General features: G+C 38.9%; 2 protein-coding genes across 6 annotated transcripts in view; both read right to left on the reverse strand.

The window, feature by feature from the left end:
• Positions 1 to 4289, reverse strand: part of cep170ba (centrosomal protein 170Ba) — a 22821-nt gene extending 18532 nt beyond the window's left edge. For all 4 annotated transcript variants that reach the window (XM_007549205.2, XM_016670071.1, XM_007549204.2 and 1 more), the window contains exons 1-3: positions 4063 to 4289; positions 2367 to 2504; positions 737 to 826 (exon numbers count right to left, since the gene is read on the reverse strand). In XM_007549205.2, the coding sequence (XP_007549267.1) occupies positions 737 to 826; positions 2367 to 2471 (195 nt within the window). In that variant the 5' untranslated portion in view covers positions 2472 to 2504; positions 4063 to 4289. The remainder of the gene's footprint in view (positions 1 to 736; positions 827 to 2366; positions 2505 to 4062) is intronic.
• A 4876-nt stretch (positions 4290 to 9165) lies between these two features.
• The window catches only part of akt1 (v-akt murine thymoma viral oncogene homolog 1), a 44600-nt gene continuing 28626 nt past the window's right edge, over positions 9166 to 25139 (reverse strand). For both annotated transcript variants that reach the window (XM_007549206.2, XM_016670136.1), the window contains 11 exons: positions 22762 to 22873; positions 22305 to 22431; positions 21237 to 21368; positions 21034 to 21099; positions 20548 to 20616; positions 20271 to 20396; positions 16353 to 16481; positions 12303 to 12517; positions 12111 to 12198; positions 11882 to 11984; positions 9166 to 10949 (listed from right to left, as the gene is read on the reverse strand). In XM_007549206.2, coding sequence (XP_007549268.1) covers positions 10870 to 10949; positions 11882 to 11984; positions 12111 to 12198; positions 12303 to 12517; positions 16353 to 16481; positions 20271 to 20396; positions 20548 to 20616; positions 21034 to 21099; positions 21237 to 21368; positions 22305 to 22431; positions 22762 to 22873 — 1247 coding nt within the window. In that variant the 3' untranslated portion in view covers positions 9166 to 10869. The remainder of the gene's footprint in view (positions 10950 to 11881; positions 11985 to 12110; positions 12199 to 12302; positions 12518 to 16352; positions 16482 to 20270; positions 20397 to 20547; positions 20617 to 21033; positions 21100 to 21236; positions 21369 to 22304; positions 22432 to 22761; positions 22874 to 25139) is intronic.

The following is a 25139-nucleotide window of genomic DNA, read 5'->3' on the forward strand; positions in this document are numbered from 1 at the left end:
ATGTGCCTTATAATGCGGTGCGCCTTATATATGAAAAAAGTTTTAAAATAGGTCAATCATTGAAGGGGTGCCTTATAGTGCGGAAAATAAGGTATATATATATATCATATACACACATAATTTTTATAATGAATATGTGACAACTCAGATGAACTGCCTGTTTGTTCCATGCAATCTCGTCCTGAAAGTGTTTTTTTTTTTTTTCTCACTAGAATTAATCCACTATGAGATGGGATTATATTACGCAACAGCAACCCTCTCTACACTTCCATACTGGTGAGATGAAAATAAAGACACAACTGACAGATCTCTCTTGGTTTTCCATCTGTCTCAAGTTAGCACGGAAGAAAAGGATTCTAGTGTTTCTGTTCAGATCCCAAAACCTGGAGGAACAAGTAAAACACGGCGCACAAAGAGCAGATTTTGTTCCGTGACCAAATGCTGGTTAGTGGATTTCAGTTACAGGTCTCCACACTGTTCCGCTCCAATTCATTTCGCCTGCAGTTACTGAGATCACAAGAAACACTCAGTGACAACAATGACGAGTTTCTCCCAATGACCAACTCTGGATTTGAGTGGGATAATGGTGCAGTGTAGTGGCAGCACAGCAGTAACGGGAGAAGGGCACAGAGTCACAAACAATGAAGCCCTGGCTCCAGGACAAGACAGTTTGCTGGTTTTCACTTCTCTAACAGCCATTTGTGGCATCTGTGGTGCTCTGGATGGAGTAACTCACCCCATTCAAGCTGCCAAGGTCCTTCACCATGTGCTCGTCTCGGTTTTGGTCATAGTTGATCACAGCATGCTGTTTGTCCACGCTGCGAGACTGCAAGAGAAAAGTAAGAAACAAAGTTCAACTTAAGTAGTAGCCCAAACATTGAGGAAAAACTGAGAAGTGTGTACCTGAATTAATAATTTAGGAACATCAAAAGGAAAATAGATTAAAAGCAATACTGAATGGTACACCTACTGACAGTCAGCAGTGCATTAATTTAATAAATAGAAATATTATTAAATTAGGTTCCAGTATGGACTAAGGGACAGATAAAAATCCTGTTCGAGACCAAATTTTGTCAGAGCATCAGCTAAAGTCAACTAGGATGCAAAGAAACAGGTGAACACATAGAGTCAGAGGTACAATGGAATGGTGTAGATCAAAGTATATTCAAATGTTAGAATGGCCCATGTAAAGACAAGCTAATTGAGAATTGGTGGCAAAACTAAAGTAAATCTAAAGTTGGTCCTCCTCATGTATCAAACTATTTTTACAAATAACAGAGCAAAGACCTGCCTCCCTTTATTTTACACAGACTGAGCATATTGCTGATCTGACAGTTTTTTCTGCTCATTAGCATCCTGGGCCTCTCTGTCAAAGAAAAAGGAAAAACTGTGACCGATTGTCAAATTAATTTGCCAAATTAGCGCTGTCCTCAAACGGATCGTTGGCAGTTTTGCTGTAAATAATGTTGGACTCACAGAGAACAACTGTTCAGATGCTTCTGTTGGTGTCTTAAAGTTTTTAGGTGGCTTGTAAACACTGTCCTGCTCAGAGTGATGGGTTTATCAGCTGCTTTGCACTCCTGATTAGTTTATCTAATACCACTGATTAGTGATAATACCAATAATACATTATTAACTCAATGGCTCAAAGCTTCACTTTGCTCCCATTATCAGAATGAGAAAGTCTGAATTCTTGACACTGACAAATAATAGACCCATCACCGAAGTGGAAACAAAGTAGATGTCGGGACTATTGTTAGAAAGGAATGCCCATCCAGATAGAAATCAAACAGCCCGGCCCGAAATAATGCCATTTAAAATGACTTCACATAAGGGGAATTTTTGTTTTTCATGCAAAACAGGAATCTCATCTTTCAGAAAAGTCACAAAAAAACAATAGATTTTAAGCTATTTGGGCCACAAACTGGTTGCATCAGGTCAGTTTCAAATGAGAAATAGAAAAGGCATGCATTGGTGTACACTGTAAGAAGCTGTGGGGGAGTTTCTGCTTGCAACACAGCCTAAACGTGGATCAGTGTAACATTTTAATCTAAGAAACTTCTGTGGTTTAGCAGGGCATTTCTGTGTTCCACACACCAAATAATTGTACAAACTGCCTTGGAGTGTGCATTCCTTTTTTAATGCTCTAAATACAGATTGAGAAGGAAATTATCATGCAAAGACCACAAGGAAAATGTGGAGCAAAACAACACAGAGGAATGACATAGCTGCATTTCAAATGGGAGCCTAGGGGAGCTTACAGTCAGACATTACTAAAGAGGACTCAGAACATTTCTTAACCTTGGTTTACATATTGAACACTGATTGTCAACTGAACTTTACGTCACAGCAGCATTTGGACTCACCTGCAACATCAGCTCACATTCTTCTCGGCCAACAAAGATCATTTCCCGGGGCAGCCGGTGGCGCGTACCCGAGCTGCTGACCAGGAACCATGATGTGACGCTCATGTTGGGGCCACGTGTCAGGATCTTTTTGGCATCCTGGAAACAAAACATACAACACATCCATCATTTTTTTTATTCAGGCTTATCCTAAATACATCGAAAGTACTTAATCTGTTTGGATAATTTACCAATCACCTTTCACTCATATTATGGTAACTGGTGTGAAAAGTTGGTAACAAGCTGTTAACTTCCCAGCTGCAGGCTGACTACTTGAGCAGATAGCCTGACTAATGAAGTAGCTTATACCACCCTGGTATACTTGTCTTAATAAAGAGCAGAATAGCAAACAAAAAAAAGGACAATATTCTGCACAATAACCATATCATTTGTCAACCACTACCAGATTTAGTTGGTATTTATTCTATATTTGTATAAGTATGTAACAAACTAAAATAACTATATATCTAATATTCTTGTAACAGACATGTTACACTCAGCAGGTCTGCAGCAATTGTTTCTGAATCAAACAAGTAAAGGAATTAAGGATGAAACACTGTTCTTACATACCTATCAAAAAGTCCTTAGTTTAGTTTTATTAAACTTGGGGGGAAAAGTAAATAAAACATGCTGTCAGTTGATGCATTTACTGACCATGAACGATTTTACTTTTGAGCAGAAAATTTGCCAATTCCAGTGTCTTTCTGAGCCTGACTGCTGAAGGTTGAATAATAAAAAAAATAAAATGTGTAAATAATTATTTAAATGTTTTTTCTGGGACTTGGAATCACTTTATGTACAGGTTTAAAAGTAAATAAAACATCGATTAGCCAGAATTTCTTCTTTAAAAATACTAAAACCATCTACTGTTGTAAATCTACAAACATGGTGTTGGTATCATTCAAAGAGTATTATTACATTTACGTTTTATTATATGCGATTGTTTCTCCATATACCAATGAATAATGGATTGTTTTAGGTTATCATAAAGAAAATCTTTTCAGAAAAAGGTTTGGCTGAGATTAATGTCAAATTAATCTAATATGGTGCTTCCTTTTGAGATAAAGCAATTTCCTTTTGGATAAACACACAACACATTATTTTTTTATATAAGTTTTTTTTTTGTTTGTATAACTTCACCTCTTCCTATTTAAAACAAGGGAGTATGAGCACAGAATTAGAGCTCTTAACCTCACGCCTTAGCTTAAGTAATCAATCCAATAATGGCCACAAGTCACTTAGTGGCAGATATTTTTAAAGACATTATTTAAGAAACTGATAACATTTTAAAGTTAACACATTTCAAAATAGGATTTAATCTAATCAACTGAGATATAAATACATTTTAACTTACAACACGCTAGTAAACATGCCAATTGAATGTCAATCTATGAACGTTAGCTAACAACTTAAAACTTTCAGTGGAGACTTTACTTCCTGTAACATTACTAAGCTAAATATTACTGACAAAATTACCCGTAAATATTTATATTTTCAAGTAAACTTGTTTATTTTCCCGTAAGAGACAACCCAGCTGTTTGAAATGTCCCTAGCTAGTGTTCGTTGCTGGTATTGTTTAGCTAACGTTTGTCAACTTCTTTAGACCGCAACAAGCTTTCTCTCCAATGATTTGTTCCCAACAGGAGTACATACTCACCTTAAACGCCTTTTCTGTTTTACGCCTTAGTGAAGCCAGTGTTTTAACGTCGTAACGTCAATGAAACTCGACGGCCGACATGAAACCAACAGGTGACTACTCGAGCCAGGTAATGTCTAACACACCCTCTTCCTCCTTTTGGGAATGACAACGGAACTAAACTCTCCTCCAAACGCCTCCAGCCTCTAGTCCCGACACGGTGACGACAACGTCCCATCAAACGGGTTTAATCTGAGAGGAGAGAATTAGACAGAGGTCTTACTCTGACTGAATTCCGAGCGCAGCAAAACGAATAGCCACGCCCCCTGTGAACGCCTTGTTAAGGTGTCAAAACGTTTCCACTTGAGTGTGATACCAATTTAAGGGAGAATATTTCCGCCATTAGAAAGAATCAAATTGTAAATGTTTTTGAAACTTATGAAGATGAGATTCAGTCTCACACTTGAAATTCTAGATTTGCCTTTCAGTATTATATGGCATTCAGAATCAAAATTATTTGATTCAAATTAATTATGAGTTCTGATTACATAGTTTGGAGATACAGCCTAGGTTTTAAGTTATAATGGGATTTAAAGAAGTTACAAATTAAAATTTTAAAATAATAGTATTTAAGATTAAGTTTTGAATTTTAGTAATAGTATTGAAATTCAAAGTCATAGATTTCAAAGTCATAATTCTGAGATTTAAACTTTTAACTTGCTCTACTAATGGCATTTGTAGTCATAAGATTGGAATTCAAATTTATCATTTCCACTTTTAAAGTCAGAGTTTTGGAAATTTAAAGTTAGGGGATTAAATGTCATATTATGAACTACAACAACAAAGGGCCAAAATTGGTGCCATTGTTGACAGTGCAAAAATTATAATGTATCAATGTTAACACATAAATTCAAAATGTATATTTGGAAAAAAATGAAGACAACGCGTGAAATCACCTATGCCAAAACGAATTTCAGTAACTTTATTTATTGAAAAACATTTGAAAATATTACAAATATCACAAATTTATTATTAATTGGTCATTTAAATCTTTACAGAAATGGATACATTTATATAATCACTTACTTATTTCAGATTAGAATGACAGAAGCCTCATCCCAACCCCACTCCCCCAAAGAAAAACAAACAAACAAACAAACAAACAAATATAAATAAATGAAATAAATTGAAATACCATTGGGTGGTAATCAGAAGAAGAAACTCTGAAATCCCACTTAGTGAGGCATAGCTACGATAGACGATCTACGGACTTGCCAAGAGCACTTTTTTTGTGTTTTTACCTAAATTCTGATTTAAAGTATGGGGAAATGTTCAATATGATTAACAACAGCCTAAGATATTGTGAAATTTGTCTCTCTTTTTTTTTTTGCAGGGCTGTAAAGGAATTTGCAGAATCAAAGAATACTTTGATTGAACTGAAAATTTAGTAATTTAATCATGGTCTAAAATAAACTCACAGTACAAGTATTAAAAGCCACAAGCTTAATCTTTTTTTGTTTGTTTGTTTGTTTGTTTTTTGTCTGAGATAAATTGGTTTATCTCAGATAAAATTGAAACTTAATTTTGAGTAGATCAGGGTTAAGAGACTGCTTTCCCTCGGCAGTCTTGAGGCCGCTAGATGGAGCTGTAGTCCCAATGAATAAAAAATCACCAATAGGCGATCAGCACGTATTTGTTGGATTGTAAATGGATTGTTGCTAATCACGATTCTTCACTGATACCTTTAACCAATATACATAAGAATGTGTTTCTTCATTTTGTTGGATTTGCCAACTAAGTATAAATTGATTTATCCAGCATTAAAGTAAACGCCAATAACTGTTGTTCTGCTTGGTTTAATGTTCACATCAATCTTATCTTTGGCATAAAGAAGGGGGTCTGTATATGAAGTTCATCAGACCGGTTTTTTAATGCTTTATCTTGAGCAGATAACTCCCCACGCTCACATAGCAAAACCTATTGTTTTACAAATCCATTAGTTTTTCTATGAACTAATGCCTTCTGTTTAAGGATAGCATATTTTCTTCGAAGCACATCTTTTGTTCAATGAATTTTGAGCTTGTTGTGGAGTGCACTGCCAGGCCTTGTGAAGCTGCAGCCATCCTGCTGAGGTGTTTATGAAAGACACTGAACCAGCTCCTGGCCTGCAGCTGATCACGCACATTCACTGTTGCAACATCAGGAATTTAAGTGCACAACAGTCAATTAGCAAAAGTAGGCTTCAGTACATTAACACTGAGTTAAATAGCAGCAGTGTCATGGTATCTTTGGTTTGGCATTTTCTTTGTTTTTAAATCTACAACGTATTCTGCCTTTTTGCAACCCTCCTAGTGATTAATATGAAACAAGTAAGTACACCATAGAGTTTATTGATGTAGCACTTTTCACAGACAAGAATCCCAAAGTGCTTCACTTCAAAAACAACGAAAGAAAATGATTAAATGATTAAAAACATATACAATTGTTGCAATTATTTGAAAATGGAGAATAAAGTCAGCATATTAGACAAAAATTGGCATTTTTAGACAAAATAATAGTAGGCAACATCAAAGCAAAATGTCTAACTCAAGGTTTGTCTACTTCAGCAGCACAAGCTATGCAAACTGGCAACCTTAGGAAGAAATCCCTAAGGTGCAACAGACTGGAAGAATTGATCAGTATTATTGGAGTGACAAGATTAACTTTTGACCTTGGGATAAAAGTGTCAAGCGTAAGTTTTGGGTTGCTTAAAGATATCCAGCATTTTTCCTTAATATTATACCACTTGAGTTTATTTTGCAATTTGTCATGTTGTAACCACACATTTTAATGGAATGTATTGAAAATTTTTATATGACCAAAGCAAAGAGATGCAAAATTGAGAAATGGAAGGAAAGTGATGGGTGGATTTCTGTTTCTTTTTCAATCAAAAATCTTAAATGTCCAAAAGTGAAGAAAGGTCAAACGTACCCCTGTTTTGCAGGTTTGGTTGACAATTGTGGGGGGCAGTGGGGGGAGGGCATGAATACTTTTACATCAAAACTGGAGTGAAGTGGGATATTAAATTTGTACCAGTTAGAAGTTTTAATTATGCACAATCTAAAGTCGTAAAGATGATGTGTAATAACTGGTAAAGTGCAACTGGGAAGTCAAAGCAAAACTACAAGTGAGTCCCGGTAGTCTTCCCCAGTTCAGCCCGCAGCAGTCTGAGCTTAGCAACCTTCTTGAAATGGGGAAAAGTAATTTCAAAGCAGCGGCCAGGAATGTCTCTGAAGTGACACTGAGCTGCCAGGAACAACACCCAGATTTCAGAGACTCAATGTCTGAATGTTATGTAAAAAAATACAGGAGATATCCAGCATTTGCCCTTAATGTTATACCACTTGAGTTTATAGTGGTATAATATACACAGAGTGCAGAATATACACACAGTGGTATAATACACACTGTGTGTGCTATAAGTGACATCACAGTTCAGGTGAGGTCTGTGCCAAAAGCAACGTCTCAGTTTTGTGCTGCGTTCAGGACCAGCCCAGCCAAAAAAAGCCAGGCGAGGTGAGTGTCATACCGGGTCCAAACCTTTTGCCTCAGCTTGTAATGTTGCTGTGCATTGCAGCTGGCCAAAACAGCAGACTGTGAGCTCTGGCTGTCAACATCTGCTCCAGAGACTTTACCATCTGCCCAAGGCGCCCCCAGGGGAACAGAGCATCTCTCCTTGTCTCAGACCAGCTGCAAAACCCTGGACTTGGACACGAGCTGCCATACACACATAAAGACGCTGTGTGTTCGAACACTTTTCTCACTCTTGGTCATAATTCACGTTCACAGGATGTTTTAGACAAGCTAAATTCCCGTGTAAATTATTTTTTACAGTTAAAACGGTAGAGTTCAGCCTCCTGATCCAGCTGCAACTTGGCCTTACAATGTGTTTTAGTAAATGAGATTAATCACTTTAGTTACTCAAATCAAAAAATGGAACTCTTTTTACATAGATTCCATATTTGATGCATTTATCTGTGGTGATTTAGATAATTATGGCCTGCAGTTAATACAAACAAAATTCAGTACCTCAGAAAATTTTAATCATACTCATCTTTACAATATAAAAATGTCTTTTGGCAAAAAAGTATGGAAGTGTATTTCACAATATCTGCAGTCAATACTTAGTCAGTTCACATTTAGTGCACTAATTCACTCTTTATGGTGAATTAGTTCACCTATTCAGCACTATGACACATTCAGGAAAAACAGGTTGCTTTATTGGTGTCTCATCTTCCTCTTGACAGTTCTCTAAAGACGTTATAGATCAGCATCAAGTACATAGGTCTATACCAAGATTGTTCAAACAAGTACTGACACTTTTGAAAGTGTGGACAGGTGCCATCTTCATGAAGCTTGTCAGAAGATGTAAGCATGAAATATTGTAAGATTTCCAGATAGATGGATATGTTTTAGGTTTGATAAAACACAGAGGACCAACACCACTGTAGTTTTACATGGCTCCTCAAATCATCACTACTGTGACATCACACTTCAACCTTTGATTCTGTGACCCTTGCAGTCTTTATGGAGGGTGTGAATGAACATATTCTCCGTGCTTGTGGAGGTCATAGAAATATGATTAAAGTGGAGCAGGAAAAGCAAATGAGGTGGATTAGCAGTTCTTGGCGACAAGTGATGTTATTCAGGATGTTACTGTGAAATATCACCTGTGGTGCCCAGAAATAAGAGCAGACAGCACACCAGAGCATTCATGAGACGGTCATACTGCAACAGTCTTCAGTCACAGACTTCTATAGACTTATTTCCAGACTGGCTGCTATCTGAGATAATGACTGCCCACAGCATCGTCCACAATGACTAGATTCTTAAATTAGTTACAAAACATTTAATTTTGTTTTTCCCTCTAACATTTTTAATATAATTTTATATGGATATCAATTAAAAAAAAATAAAGGAAACAAATAGAAAACATTTTGGAAAAACATGTCACAAATACAGATAACCGCCAATAACGAAATCAAGCACTAAAAAAGGCGTTCAGCCCAAGATTTCATCAACACGTTTGTGCGTTTTGCCATCTGGATTTCTTTGAATGTAATCTTAAGAGAAATGAGTCAATCAGTTGATAAGACCTTTTATTTCATCAATTGAGAAGAAAACATGTAAAAACAGTGTACAAAGTTTATATTATTTGTTTACTAAAGCTGGTGTCCTCGGTCACAGGAATACAGGAGGGGCAGGTACAAAAAAAGTTTGAAGTAAAAAATATAAAATTATTATTTTTTTTCCCCCCTATTTTCAGAAGGTGACAGTCAAGACGGGAGTGTGCATAGGAATAAGTAACAAACAGACTCAGAGTGAACAAAGGTTTGCCAACGATTGAAGAGGAAACAATATAAAAAAAAACCCCATTACATTCAATGAAAATATGCACTTTTGATAATGATTATCTGTCGTTCTAAAAATACTGAAGAGCTTCCGGAAACTTCTGAAAGAAGAGCATCGGTTTTAGCCTCAGCACAAGAAATGATTCAAACCAACGCGTCTCGTTTCAAACGTATCCACAACACACAAATTCATCTTACAAAAGGAAGCTAATTTAGTCTTTACCAGCCAAATACAGAGGCGGTCCTAATACAATCATTTTTGGGCCACAAAGTGCATATCATTGGCACAGTGAAACTCCTTTTCATCCACATTGGTCTCATAAATAACTCAGAAGCTAGTGAGAGGGGTGGAAGTCCCCTAAAGAAGCAAATGAAAGATCACCTGTTTCCCCTGAAGCCTAGTTTGCTTGCAAAGTTTTCCTAAAGAAGTGTATTATGTTGAAGTGACCTCACTGAGGCTGCAGCATATGCACCAGGTGGAATATAGCACCCAATAGTGTACTGTATACAGAGGAAAAACCCAAAGGAGAAAAGATGAGCTCAGAGAAGAAGGAGCATCCACATAAAAAGGCACCAGGAAGTGTAAGCACCGACTTCAGGAGTGGAGATGCTTTTTTATTAGCCTGAACAGGAAACAGTGGATCTGAGTGACGTGCAAACAATTCTTAAAAGGAACCGAATGAGCACTCGATCTGGTGTTACGTTAGACTAGATTGCACTGCTGATTCCTCAGACATATCAATGTGTGAAATGGTAATACAACAGATCGGTTTCAGTTTTGTATCGAGGGTAGCTTAAAGCGAAGAGGACTTTTCAGTCTTAGGAGAATTAGACATGTGTTACAACACATCGGTATGAAGGAAGATTAACTTTATTTGATACGGTACATTCACTTTATGAGGCCAAAAATGTCTGAAAAGACTCGAAAAACATGAATAAATCACCCACTCAACAAACAACACACTCTCTGCTTTACATGGTGTTTTTGGTCCACAGCATGCCTAAAACCTATTTGAAATGGTTGATGTTTTATTGAATATAAACAACCCCTTAAAAAAACAAAAAACTGAAGAAAAAAAACATTGAGTTATGGGAGTAGCCCAATTTGTGCATAGCTACATTTCCCCGTTCATTATGGAGTACGGATGCCTGCTCTGTATACAGCATAACAACCAGGAAATGCAGGGTAGTGTTATCTCCATGGTCAGTCTTCAAAGGCCACCAAGAACAAGCACGTTTATCTTTGTTTTTGTCTCGCACTTCCTCCATCCTGTAAAACAACAACAACAACGGCTCGCAGACTGAGACATCCGACGGGGGGCTTGTGCAGACAATGCTGGGGGAGGATGAGGCTGAGCAGGCTGGGGCCTTTTGAGAGTGCAGTCGGATGGAGAGAGGGAATGACGGTGGGACTGGAGGAATGTTTGAGATTTGCATATTAGGCTGTCCCACTGGCAGAGTAGGAGAACTGTGGGAAGTGGGGTCGTCGCTCACTGTCGAAAGACTCCATGCTGTCATCTGGGGATAAAAAAAAAACAAAAACAAAAAAACAATCCGTTTGTTCTTGTTAAAGATACAATTTGTCTGACAAGGTAACACATTTTTCAACTTTAAAATTTTAGTATATTAATGGGATTTTATGTAATGAATCAACACTAGGTTGTGCACCCTGTACCCCGATTCCCCTAAATAATATCCAGTACAATAATTACCTTCAGAAGCCACCTAATTAGTAAACAGAATCCACTTTGGTGTAATTTATTTGTTATAAATCCAGCTGTTCTGGTAAGGCTCCAGATGTTTGTTAGAGAATATTGATAAACAGAATCATGAAGACTTAAATATAGCTGCAATACACACTTGTATTCGTACAACACAAATGGTATCCTTTCAGTTCTACTTTGTCTTGATTTTTCCTGATATCTCAAAAAACATATTAAAAATTGGAATTTGGACTTCTAATGTGACAAAAAACAGAAAAGTTTAGAAAGCATGAAATCTGCAGAATGTTTTTTGTCCAAGCCCAGTGCCTTTTAACAGAAACTCAAATCTGGATTGAAAATTGGTAGACAACACTTAACCTTATCCATCCATCCATCCACTTATCTTTTTATTAATATTTTGATTATTATTTTTTCTTTAATTTTGCAAAATTTGCCCCAAATGACCATTGTCATTCAAAGTGCTCAGCTCCCTGCTGACTTTAATGTTTTTCAGAGGTCTATTTTAATAGTGTTGCATGTCCTGAAGAGGGCACACTGTACCTAATGAAGCCGGGTAAAGCTCTCAGTCATATTTAGAAAAAGGTAACTCAAGCCCCGTTAAATACAGCAGATAATTATGTGGAAAGATTAAAAAATTGTGGCTAGGCTTTGTGACATATTGGACATATTGAGTGGAACTGTTTGTAAGTTGTTAGCACGGTCATTCACATGAGAAAGTGATGCTACCTTGTCCGGGTGGCGTGATGGTGATGGTTTGTCCTGTGAACTCTTCGTCAAAATATCTTGTGTCCGTCTCTGAGGTAACTTGGGGCTTAAACGGCGGGACAAGCTGTTAGAGAGGAGACATGCTTACATCAACAGCCATTTATCGCCGTAAGAACAGTTGTCACTCCGACAGTGTCTGCAATTCTGCTTTATATAAATCGCAGGCAAAATAAATATTTCAGAACCCCACCTTCTTTTCATAGACATCTTGCCAATTAATCCCAGCAAAGAATTTGTGCTGCATGATTTCCTTGGCATCATCAGGCCCTCCGCCTAACCTGGAAACCCAAAAACAAGGACTTTAATGCCACACTTTAAAAGCAAGCGACTGTAAAGATAAATAAAAGCTAGAAATGAGACCTGACTGAGGGAACAGACTGACCTTTGCATTGGGTCCTTCTTAAGGAGACCGGAGAGCAGCGAGCGCGCCTCAGGGCCGAGAGTCCGAGGAAAACGGATGTCTTCCATGAGGATGAGCTCAAACAGCCTCTCGTGATCCTGGTTGTAAAACGGCAGCCGGCCACACATCATCTCATACATCACCACGCCCAGACCCCACCAGTCCACAGCGCGGCCGTAGTCATTGTCTTCTAGGACCTTGGAGAGGGGGAGGATTTAAAATACAGTTGTTGAGAACAGATCTAAATCAGAAGTGTTGTACTTCTTATTTTTTCATATTTTTAGACATCTAAAGACATTATGGACCTAAAATATATTTCAAAGTGCAAAACTTAAAGCATAATACGCCCTTATATTGCTTTAAATGCAGATAAAAACATTTAAAGGCAATTTTTGACAGCAAAAGCCATTGTAGCTACTCCTGATGAACAAACAGGAAAAAGAGAACCATATATATAGGTGATAAGACGACATCTGGATCTATAATGTTAATCAGACTGATTTAAAAAAAAAAAAAAAGAGAATATGCAGAGCACAAGCTGCAATCCTAAACGTAACTGGAAAAGAAAAGTGGTGAAAATGTATGCACACAAAAGTTGACGAAACACTTCTGCAACGACAGTGTCTGATTCTGGACGTCTGCGTTTGGACGTCCCAACCAACCCCCACCGACATCACCTTCTCCCCCCTCTGGTCAGAAGTTTTCAGGCTGCTCCAGCCAACACTGACTCACATCTCACATTAGGAGCAAGTATAGAGTTTCCCCTGGAGCCTTGCATATTTAATCACCTCTACCCCTTCCACACATACACAAACACATACAGATCAACAAGCAGAGGAATTAAGTCTTTCACATGAACAAACGATACCAAACTGTTCGATTAAACACAGCTGGAGTCGCAGAGAGGGAAATATTTAATCATATTCTTCTCATAAGATGATTTTTTGTGACATTTCCTAATTAGAAACTCCTCTGGTGTTGTGCTTGGTGAACAGTGTAACCTGTTGCATGACTAACGCTCTGCAGAGTGGAGTTGTTCCAGGGTGTCTGGGGACATGTACTGGATTCTACCTCGCCAGGCGGATGTTGAATGTTAAATCAAGACAACGAGAACAGTGTTCTCCCACACCCTCAGCAGCATGATGCTACAAATTTCATACCTAATATTAGAAACTTTGGTAAAAAGATAAGGGTGGATTAAACGAATTGGACAAGGACACAAAAAGTGCACCGGCCCAGAGAGAGGGGTGGTCCTGCAGAAACAGATGGACTGAAGTGTCCGTAAAAGGAACCAGACTGCTGGTGAGTGAGCACGCATGCAGCTTGCATGTCTTGTGTGGGCCCTCGGTCTGGTCCTGCGGTGAGTGCAGAGGATCGACGGGAAGGGCCGGGAGGGCAGCGGAGGGGGGGTAACGTGAAGCCGGAGCAGGGCTAAGATTACTGGGCCGTCTCTATTTCCAGCACTGCTGTCGTGTGATTCACACCGTGCGACAGCTGGGCCCGCAGCTGCCCCATATATGTAGAAGAGCGCCACAGCTGTGAAGCTGCCAGGAGAGCAGGAGCCAAGCTCATCCCTCATATACGTAACCAGGACTGCCTGCTTGCTTGCTTGCCTGCCTATTTGGGCCCCGGCCCTAAGCTAATACTGTTACACTGCCCCAAAGGAGCAGAGGCAGCGGAAGAGAGAAAGAGGAGGAGGATTAAAAAAAAAAACGAGAAAAAAAAACACACTTGCTGCTGATTGTTGGGAGCTACAGTCTCCTTACTGCTGTTTTTCAGCTCACAATGTTCTACACTGACAGCCATTAATCTTTCAAGACGCCGAATACAGACTGGTGTTGGGGGCTAGATTAAACACGTCCACATTTTTCTTTGTGGACAGTCCCTAACAGCCAATTCCCTCAGCCAATAATAGTTTTCTTTCTGTAAGTGTTTAATAAAAGTGACTAAGTGAATTTGTCCGGCGCTTTACTCCGGAGACAAACTGGTCAGGCTGTTGCAGGCCGAGTCTATCCTCCCTACCTCTCCCTCTCTTTCTCTGCAGCTCTGGGTGGAATATTCCCAGACATTACAGCATTCCTGTGCAGCACACACAACAAGGTCATTGTTTATTGCAGAAAAACCTGTAACACTGCCTGGCCCGTACTCCATTGAGACGCTCAGCAGCGACCCCGTTACCATGGCGATGCCCCCTGATGTCTACCAGCGCTCCACTAGTGAGTTTGGAGCTGTCACTGGAGTGGGCTGGGAAGAAGCTCCGGATGAGGATAGAAAACCAGAAATAATTGCAATGGATAAAAAGTTGCTGTCTTTTTCTTTGAAAAGGTTTATGAGGCAGTGAGCCTTGTAAAAGTATTCCTACCTCTAATCTCGCTGCATATATTGTAATTGTGCATTCACAAACTTCAATGCATTTTGTCAGCAGCATATCACCGAGGTTGGAAAAAAAGTATTCTTTTAAAACTGTTCCGATTATATACAAACAAGTTCTGCCCACTGAAGAATCTGCCAGAAGTTTGAGGTGTTTGATAAATTCCTTATGAAACACTACAAACGGGACTCGTTTTAGCTTTCTGTCAAAATGGATTTTCTTCTGGCCACTCTACTCCACAGGGCAGATCTGCTGAGTGACTGAGGCCTTCACAAAACAGATGTATTTACACTGAAATTAAATTTTATAAGAGGAACTTACTGGATGACTTCTGAAGGAAATTGGTTTTATTTACTGGCTTCAAGGGGAAAGGTCCCTGTATAATACATAACAGTAGTTTGACAAAATGTGAGAAACTTCAAGGAGTTTTAGTATTTTTGCAGGACGTTTATGTGTTCCTGAGGAGGAGTGAAGCCTTGTGGGATTGTGTGCTTAGTGCAGGTGAAGCATCCCAAGCAGCAGTGCTTCTCCGGGTGCCACATAACAGCTGGAACCCATGTGGTCTCTCTTTTCCTCAATTTCCCAGACGGAAGTTCACATTTCCTGAAATCCAGCCGGCCAAACACCTTCTCCTTCAAACACAAAATTCCAAACTCGGACTAAAAACGACAATACAACAACTGCATCAACATGGACACCCTTCTTCCGGAAAGCATTTTTATGACAACAGGCGGGGAGAACCCACAAACGCACTTCGAACACATGCACAATACAGCATATCGGGTTACACCTCCAACACTCGTCATACCTGCACACAACAGCCTCAAGACACGGCAAATATGAGAGCAGGCTGTCATGCCCTGGGCACACTGCACACTCATTAAGTCAACTTCAGCTGGAGATTAGAGAGGCATTTTGGGGCAGCTGCTCTTTTCTTCAGATGCTTCCATACAATAAGGTCCACAAATAAATGGCGTATTTTCGTTAGCGGACTGGTGGGCTCTACAAATCCCCTGTGTTTATAGGCAGCATTCATCACTAGGATCCACACTGTAACACATTATAAAGCACTTAAAAAAAACAATATTGACCAAGATAAAATACTAAAGGGGGAAAAAAAAGCTAAAAATTGTATCTGGTGAGCAGCAGAGAAATTTGACTGACCACAAACTAGTAGGTTATAAAAACATGGATCTGTGTATCTAGGGTTCTTCTTAATAAAAGTTGGCTCAATTTTTGCTAATTGCCTTATAGCTGAAAAAAATCAAGACATGATTAGAGTTAACATGGTTGTCCAGTTTTTAATCAGGATCTGTATTTTAATACTTCAATTCGTAATCAACCATTTTTCTTCACTGTGAACGAGAGAAAAGGTTGACGTCTCATTAAAATCAAAGAAAATTGGTGTCATCCAACGAGAGGCTGGACGGAGCATGTGCCCATGCACTTTAATGGGCAATATATTCGACGGCCAGGTAAAAAGGAATGTTGTGTTTCAACAAAATTTAGCCAGATGGAAAGATGGAATCAGGTAGGGAGAAACCTGATGGTGAAAATGAAGTGTATACAATTTTTTCTGACTGATCTGCAAGTGGCTTCAGAAAGATATTAAGAGACTTCAAATTGTGATTCCAGGCAAAGTGTTGCACTGTCATGTTTACCTCAGGTGCGAGGTACTCTGGCGTCCCGCAGAAAGTTTTCATAGTGGCTCCGTCTTTGATCCCCTCCTTACAGAGACCAAAATCTGTGATCTTTATGTGTCCGTCTTTATCCAGCATGAGGTTTTCCAGCTGTAGAAACAAAAAACACATAAGCACACATAAAAGTCACTTCTTTTTTTTATTGAAATGGAGGACATGTTGGATTAGGAATAAAAATTAAGGGGAAAAAAGGGTTTAAGTGATTTGGAAAAACTAATTTATTGAGGGCCAGAAGTGCAACAAATTAACTAATTCGCCAAGTAACCACTTATAAATGTAAATTCAAATTGCACTGTAATAAGTGCATTGCATAAAGAAATATAAATTGATGATTAAATTTGCAAACACTTTAATACACATTTAAAAGTTAAACTCAAAACACAAATGTGTGTTAAAAAAAATAAAAAAAATAAAAAATAGCTTCTGTTTTTTTAAATATGTTTCCTGTGCCACTGCTGGTTAACTTGAACCATAGTCATCTAGCCATGTCCCCATCAAACAAAATACATTACAAAACATTCCAGAGTAAGAATAAAAAACCTGCTAAAATATGTCACAGTATAATAATTTAAAAATGTACTGTGTAAAAAAAACTTATTGGTACATTTAAATAAATGCATTTGATTATTGTACTAATTTTCATGTTTTTTAAACTTAGAATGTGTTTTCACTGAATTCTGAGACGTTTGACACTTCAATCCTATTAGCATATCAAGCAAATTATATACTTTTTATTTCAGTTTTCCCAGTTGTTGATAATGAATGAATGAATTCAACTCAAAGGCTTGCAATGTCTGCAAAGAGGAATTGCTCTTCATATTTCCCCACAGATAACGGTCAACAAATTTTCTCATTTCACTTCGGCATTTAGTGTGAATGGATGTTTAATAAAACCAGGTATAATTAATCATATGAATATTTGGGTGAAAGAAAATTAGCCAGTCACCAGCATCTTTCTTCCCTTTTTGACAAAAAAAAAAGAAAAAAAAGAGGATGTTATTTTAATTTCCTCAGTTTGTGAGTGAGGGGAAGTTTTGGATCGAGTAATGTCTATAGAAAAACACTCCTGCTGCTCAACCAGTGTTGTATCATGCAAAAGTATTCGATGCATTTCTGAAACATTAGCATGTTTTTATCTAAACCACTCCTCTGAAGTTCTGACTCTCCGAGTTTCTCTCTCCAAGCTGATTAAAAAACAGCAGCATGATGCTGCCACCACAATGTTCTACGATGTTTCCTCCACATCCTTTTTCCATTTTTCTTGCAAAAAAAAAAAAAGCTTTATAGAATCCCTGCTTTAACATTTTATTGGACTTCAACTAGATAAGGGACTTTTCAAAGCAAGTGGTTGCGATGGATTTCATTCGGGGGAAAGAGAAAATGGGCTATATATATATATTTTTTTTTTTATATTTGAATAATATAATTGAGAAGATGTAAATCACTGGATGTTAAAACAAAGTACTAAAATATATATATTTGAAAACTTGTACATCATTTTACATTAACTTCACAACTTCAAATTACTTTGTGTGTCTCCATCACAAAACCATCCCAATAAAAAAAAGTTTACAGCTGCACTGCAACAAAACACAAATACGTTAGCACAGAACTTTACTCTATGACAACATGTGAAGGTAATCAGAGCTACAACTTGTAAGGAAGTTGATTATTTGGTGTCATGACTCGAGGTTTAACGCCCCCCTCTCTTTCTTCCTGTTAAAGTCACCCAGCAGCTGTAGCTCACACGTGGCCAGCAGCGGCCGGCCAGAGTCAGCACATCCTCCAATCCTGCTACCCTGGCATTTTCTGGAGAACCCTCGCAGGCTGGGAGCCTGCCTCGTAAACCCAAGGGAGGGCAGGAGGGAGGGAGAGCTGCGCTGTGCTGACCTGGCTGGTATAGTTTTATCAGCTGGAAGAAGTACGGCTCGAGATGCCCACTGCAGCACTGATTGCATTCCTGAATCCAAACATGCCCATCAATACGGCACAACTACAGCTGTAATGATGGATGGTTAGTCGTTTCCTTTTTGCCAAGAAAAAAAAAAAACAAAACAAAAAAAACTGCTCAACTGCAGTGTCAATTTACAAAACAATATAAATTGCAAAGTGGACAAATACCACATAATGGGCTCTGCATGTGCGCTATTAGAGGCAGCTCTGGTTATTTCTGTCTCACTGCAGTAACGTTCGGACCAGACTCTTCTCCAGCTGCAGTGATGTCTAGAGGCTGATGTGGGGGAGGCAGATCAATAAGGCCTGTCCGCTGCCACAGCTCTGGATGAGCACAAACCTCCCAAAAGTATTCATACCTCTTCAATATTTTGCTACTTTAATGCCTTTTATTAGGCTCTTATATAATCAACACAAAATAAAGCATAAAGTGAAGTGGGAAAAAAAGGTGATACTTTTAAATTTTTTCTACAAATAAAAATCTGTAAAGAGTGGTGTGCCCATGTAGTCAGATTGGTTAATACTTTGCAGGAATACTTCACAGCTGAAAGTCTTTTGAGGCATTTCTGTATCAGCTTTGAGTATGTGGAGCAGAGGTGCAGTTCTACCATCCTGCAATTTTTAGATACTTTTCTTCTTTAACACGCCTATATCCCATGAATGGCTCATTACCAGGCCTCTGCAGAGCTGAGCAATATTGCTGATGATGGGCTTCAGGGATTTGATTCAGAGAAATTTTACATCTAAAAGTTGAAGCATGAGGACTGGACTTGGGCACCCCTGATCTGGAGGTTGACATTTTTGAACAATTGTACAATCTCCATTAGACTGGATGAAGAGCACCAGTAAATACGCCTGCCACAATTACAAATTTTACTGGACAATAAATTGTTCCATAAGTTATCGTGATAAGACGATAATATTGTCGTTTTGAGTTCATTTTCAGATGATGTAATGGTAATGGGGTAAAGATGCAAAAACACACTCTTAAAGACCAATAAACTTTAAATTCTCTAATGAACATTTAACACTGGAAGATATTTTAAATATCCAAAATAGATTAACAAAAAAAAACACTAACAAAATTAATTATGAAGTCTCTGCCAACAAAATTGCCATTCAAGAAAAGGACTAGTTGAGACAATGCACCGGACTGAAGGACAGTTTGGGGAGCAATAGAGAGAAAAGAGAAAACCACTCTGTTTCACTGTATAGATGTTGTGTATGTACAGAGTTCATTTTCTACCATGTAGTGTTATATGTGTAGATAAAAAAAAAAAGTTAAATCTGGTCTCATCCAAGCAGAGCACCTTCTTCAGAGTACTTACTGTGCCTCGACATAGCTTATGGTTTACTTTAAATAAGACTACTGGATTTTTTTGGATTCAGCAGTGCTTCTTCTTCTCACCAAACTTTTTATAAAAGCCAGATTTGTGAGAAAGACTAAGTTTACCTGTCAAAAAACATTCTCCTTCTCAAGATGTGGCTCTTTGCATCTAAAGTTGCCATTAAGACCAGCTGGCCAACTGGGCCATGTCTTGGTAGGTTAGCAGGAGTGACATACATACTCTCTCTTTTGGAATGATAGATGGAACAGTATTCTGGAAGATACATTTGTGGAGACTCTAACCCCATAGTAAGCCTCTAGTGATATTTTTTAGTTTTGTTTACTAATGTTGACTAAAAAACATAAACCTCTTTGCTGAGATTAAATTACACACAGGTATCAATTTTCTTCTGAATGCAATTGATGGAACTGGATTTCACATATGCACGCCAGAATTTGGATTCTTATTTGCAAATACCTTTAAAAAACACATTTTTAAATGTTTCCTCCACATTTATGTTCTACTTTGTGCTTGTGTATTACAAAATAAAGTAACAAAAAGAAGAAAAAGTGGAAAAGTCCACAGATTTCCTTGATACCTTGAGATCTCTATAAACCACGTTTCTCTCAGCGTGTAGGTAATCCAGCGCTGACACTATCTCTGCACCATAAAACCGAGCCCGCTCTTCTGAAAATACCCGGTCTCTTGACAGATGGAAGAAAAGCTGAAGGGGAAGATAGAGGTGTTCAAATGAGAACAAAGTTTATCAGTCCAGCGATCAAGGCAAAAAAATTAAAAAATTAAAATTTATCCGTGACCAAGTAGTAAGAAAAACTGATGCAACAACAAAGGTTTGGGCGGTTTATGTCGCTTACCTCACCACCATTTGCGTACTCCATTACAAAACACAGGCGGTCATGAGTCTGGAAGGAGTATTTCAGTCCCTGCAGAAGAAGAGCATGTTTAAAGCAGAACTTATCAGCTTAGTCAAGAGGAAGCTGCCCTTTAAACAAAGAACATGCAATCGCAACAGCTGCATCTGCAGCAACATTCTCAAAAAAAAAAAAAAAATCAGACATCTAAAGAGGACCATGCTGGAGAAAAAAAATAGAATACAGATAATACAGCACGTTGAGAGTCGACGACAATATTTGTTCATAATTTATTATGTTCACAAGATTCCCAAACCAAAACCCACAGATTTATTTTTAAGTAAAGCCAAACAGCCAGTGTTACTATAAAAAGTGCTTGTTTGTTTTCTGTCCAAATTGTTGCCTTTTCTGAATAAATGGATGCTTGAGTTAAGAAAAGGCCTTTTTTGGGTTAAAAAAAAGGTCCAGTATACAGAGCGCCTTCCTTACAGTCAAGAACGGATGCTTTGAATTCTGGAGGACCCTGTTCTCTGTGAGTGTGTGTGCCACTTCATCCTGCGAAAAAAGAAAAGCACAAAGAGTGTTTGTCTAAGTCTTACAATAGCTAACTATTTAAGTATCAGTCATTGCGCCACTGAACTCCAAAACCTAAGTGTTTTTCACCCTTTACTTGCAAATTGGCAACCACTCACTTTTGCTACGATCACCTCCTTCTTTAGGATCTTCATGGCATAGTAGCGTCCTGTGGCCTTCTCCTTTACCAGAATAACTTTGCCAAAAGTGCCTTTTCCCAGGAGTTTGAGGTATTCAAAGTCATGCATAGTCTGGAAGGCCAGAGAAGACAAAGTGGTATCTGGTTACGAACAGGAGAATTAGCAAACTCGAGCTCTGACCAGCTTGGACACACAATCCGATTGACAACAGCACTAAAGCATTTTAGGCACCATTTTACCCACTAAGCAATTTCCACTCCACTAATGGTTTGGCCTAAATGTGGTTGGGACTTGGTTAACCTCTGACCCTGAGGAGAATGTTGTGAATGGGTGTGTATGCATCTGTGTGTGGAGAGGTGGGGGATGACATCCAATCCCGTGGCCTTGAAGGGGAAAGGGGGGTTGGGTGCCAAGCCACCCCTGGCTGATGCCTTTGACCAGAAGGTTGGAATGGGGAAGCAAAGCCGGAGTTGTGTGAGAGCATCAAGGGAAGGGCAGGTCAGAAGAAGGGCACCATGACCAAATGAGGGATAAAGTGGGGGGGGGAGACCTTAGAATTACCACAGGGCTGACTTCTGTTTTAGAAGTACATTTAGGGACAAAAGAAACAAAAGTATTCATGTCTCAAACTTTTTCATATCTTGTCCTCTTTGATTATTTTGATTATTTATTATTAGATTGTGTCATTGGATGTAAAACTTAAGGTAATGTGCAGTGTTAGATGTCCAAGGTCTAGCACGACATAATGGTGCTTGTTCATCAATGTTCTCTAACAAATCTCTAAAGCCTGCATTGTTAGTTAAGTTCTACGGACTAATTATTGCACTCCGTTTTATTTGGAGGCATTGTAGAGTAAAGCAGCACAACTTTAAATGCATGCCACATTTTTCTGTTTGTTAAAAGATTTTCAAAATCCCTTCATATTTATGCACTACCTTCTATAAAATCTATCAAAGTTTGTGTTTACTATGTAATAAAATGTGAAAAACTGATATGAATTGTTTTGCAAGGCACTGTGTAACACTGTGCATGGCTGAGATACAGTACCACTTTGTGTCTGGGTTTGGTCAGGTAGACCTCCATGTCCATGGGCTCTGGAGAAGAGTCCATCCTCTCCTCTTCTTGTTTATGAAGGCCTTCAGCCACTGTCTGGATGGCTTTGGTCCATTCTTCCCTGAATTAGACAGAGGAGTCAAAGAGATTAAATCAGCTCATTTTCCATAGAGCAAGCCCTGCAACCCAATCATGCAATTCTGTTCTTATCAACAGGAAAGCAATTTCATGTGTCAGTTCAGCCAATCACAGGGAACTTTGAATAAGTACGCAGCAATGAATCATTGTAAATGTACACATTTGAGCAGTTTCTACATCTTAATCTGTGCAGCTGTTTGCTGGAAACAAATGCTTTCCATTTAAACAGTTTGTGTTTTACAACTCCAATAGCAAAGAGAGGCGGGTGTGTTGTGTGTGTGTGTGTGTGTGTGTGTGCGCGCTTGTAGCTTGCCTTTCCTCGGGGGTCTCCACGTGGAAGGTACGCTCGATGACAGTGGTCCACTGCAGGCAGCGGATGATAAATGTGTTGGGCTTGGGTCGTTCCGTCTTCATCAGCTGGCACTCTGACCAACAGCCAGGGAGAGAGCAGGGAGGGAGATGAAGAGAAGGGCCAGTGTTGTAGGGGAGCAGAGGGGAGAGACAGACCCACAGTTACAGCCATTTATCTTTATCGCCACCCTAACAGACACCGTTGGCCAATTTGGAAAAGAACAGGTGCACTTTGGAGGGAAAAGATTTGAAAGCTCCTTTAAAATGTGACATTTGGTATCTTTTTGTCGTGAACAACCCATGTGCCAACATCTATGGCTCCTACAAATTTTTCCCAGTAAAAATGTCAATTTTGCAGACTCGCCTTTCTGAGTTTTCACAGTTCATTTTCCTCCCCTTCATATTTAAAATACAAAAGTTCACCACACATTTACAGCAAATGTTTCAGGGAAAGAAACGAGGACACAATGGATGACGGATGGAAGGTCAGAAAGAAGGACAGACAAAGGAGGACAGACGGATGAATGGACAACAGACCATGGTCGGACACAACGAATGGGTGGATGGAAGGATAGAAGGAAGAACAAACAATGGAAGACGGGTGAATGAATGGACACAACGGATAGATGGAAGAAAGGAAGGTCGGACATCAAGTTTCACACATTTTCGTGTCGTAATCATGTGAATAAATACAAATTTTAGTATTTTTAATACATTTAATATAAATTATCCCACTACACAGAAATCTTTACATTCTTCATTAACTCTTGTTGAATTGTTTTTCTTAGACTGATAGTGGAACGTCTCGAGTTACAACACTTGCTGATAAAAAATATATATATCAGCAGATCTGATACACATCACTTCCTTCACATATATATATTTTTTCCCCAGTTTTGGAGCAAACAATTGTTATGTAAGCAGTTTCCAAAAACAATTACTCACAATACTCCACAAACTGGAAGTACAAAAGCAGTGATTTCCATCTGCACCTTTTTCACATTAACATCTGTTCCCAAATGAAACATGTCAGCAAATATGTCTGGGTGTGACACAAATATGGCCCCTGTCTGATAGATGGAGGACTCCAAGTGGACCACCACTGAGATCCAACATGGCTCCATCAGGGTGAATGTGTGATCCAGCTGCAGCCGCCCCCTCAGCAGCGACACACCATGTGTCCTCTATGATGAGGTCGCACTGGTGACAAGGAAAAACAAAAACAAAAAAACAAAAAAAAACAAAGCCTCCATGGATGGAGACAAGAGCCTCAGAGCGTAGCCCAGACAAATACTTGAAATCAGGCAGTTAATAGCCACGATAACTCAAGAGTGTCGGGGAGGAAACAAGTTAAACAAACAGTGTGCTGTCTAATTGTTGTGTTCAGTCAACTGCGCGGCTTATCGCTGAGGCTTTCTGTGATGGGAAGATGGAGTGAACTGTGTTGCTCTGGGCACTTCTATTTAGTTTTCTTTCACAATATGAAAGTAGAGGGATTGTGGAAGAAGCTCAGAGAGGAGGAGGGCAGCACCTGATGCATTGAAGACCAGACATAACCATGTGTATTCTGGGCCAATGTTTTCTTTGCTTGCAATGATGCTGCAGAGATGATACTGCAGCATCTTCAGAAACATTTCTGACTAACTGCAGCGATGATAAAATATGATCCAATGTGAACTTAGCCTTTTACACTCCTGGCATGCACACCAAAAAACATATAGATTTTTTGCATGTTTTAGTATGTCACTATACTTAGACTATAAATACTCTAGAGGGCTTGGGTCATGCTACATTTTAGTCAGTGTATCTATTCCCTGCAATAACCGGTTGTCCTTTCAGATCTTGTTTTAGAAATTTCTGACTGACCAGATTTAACCCACAAAACTGCAGAAAATGTGAGTTTTATCGCATAGGTTCCATTTACATTTTGCATGAACAAAGATGCTGAAGGTCTGGCTTTGTTAAGCCATTTGAGAAACCAAATGTATAGAAGTTTATTGTCTCCCAAATTGAATCAAGGAGGCAACAGGTCCGTGAATGAAGTGCATACATCCTTCTCCCCAGCAACACAGTGTTTCAGAGAATCCCACAGGTAGAAAGAAACTGCAGACATTTCAAGGTATGATCTGGAGTCTCCTCCATGTGCAACTGTGCCTTCAAACTTCTAAAAGCATTCTGGCAAGACATCCAAACCACCTCAGTTGACATTTATCGATGTAGTGAGGCAGAGGCTCTGTTTCAAGCTGCCTCATGGATGAAAGAGTTTGTCAGCCTACTGGATTTTATTCCACCCATTGATGATATAAGATCAGGTCACTGAGGTAACACCAATATTTTCTA

The sequence above is a fragment of the Poecilia formosa genome, unplaced genomic scaffold, assembly GCF_000485575.1.
Source record: "Poecilia formosa unplaced genomic scaffold, Poecilia_formosa-5.1.2 Scaffold30, whole genome shotgun sequence".
Classification (NCBI taxonomy): domain Eukaryota; kingdom Metazoa; phylum Chordata; class Actinopteri; order Cyprinodontiformes; family Poeciliidae; genus Poecilia; species Poecilia formosa.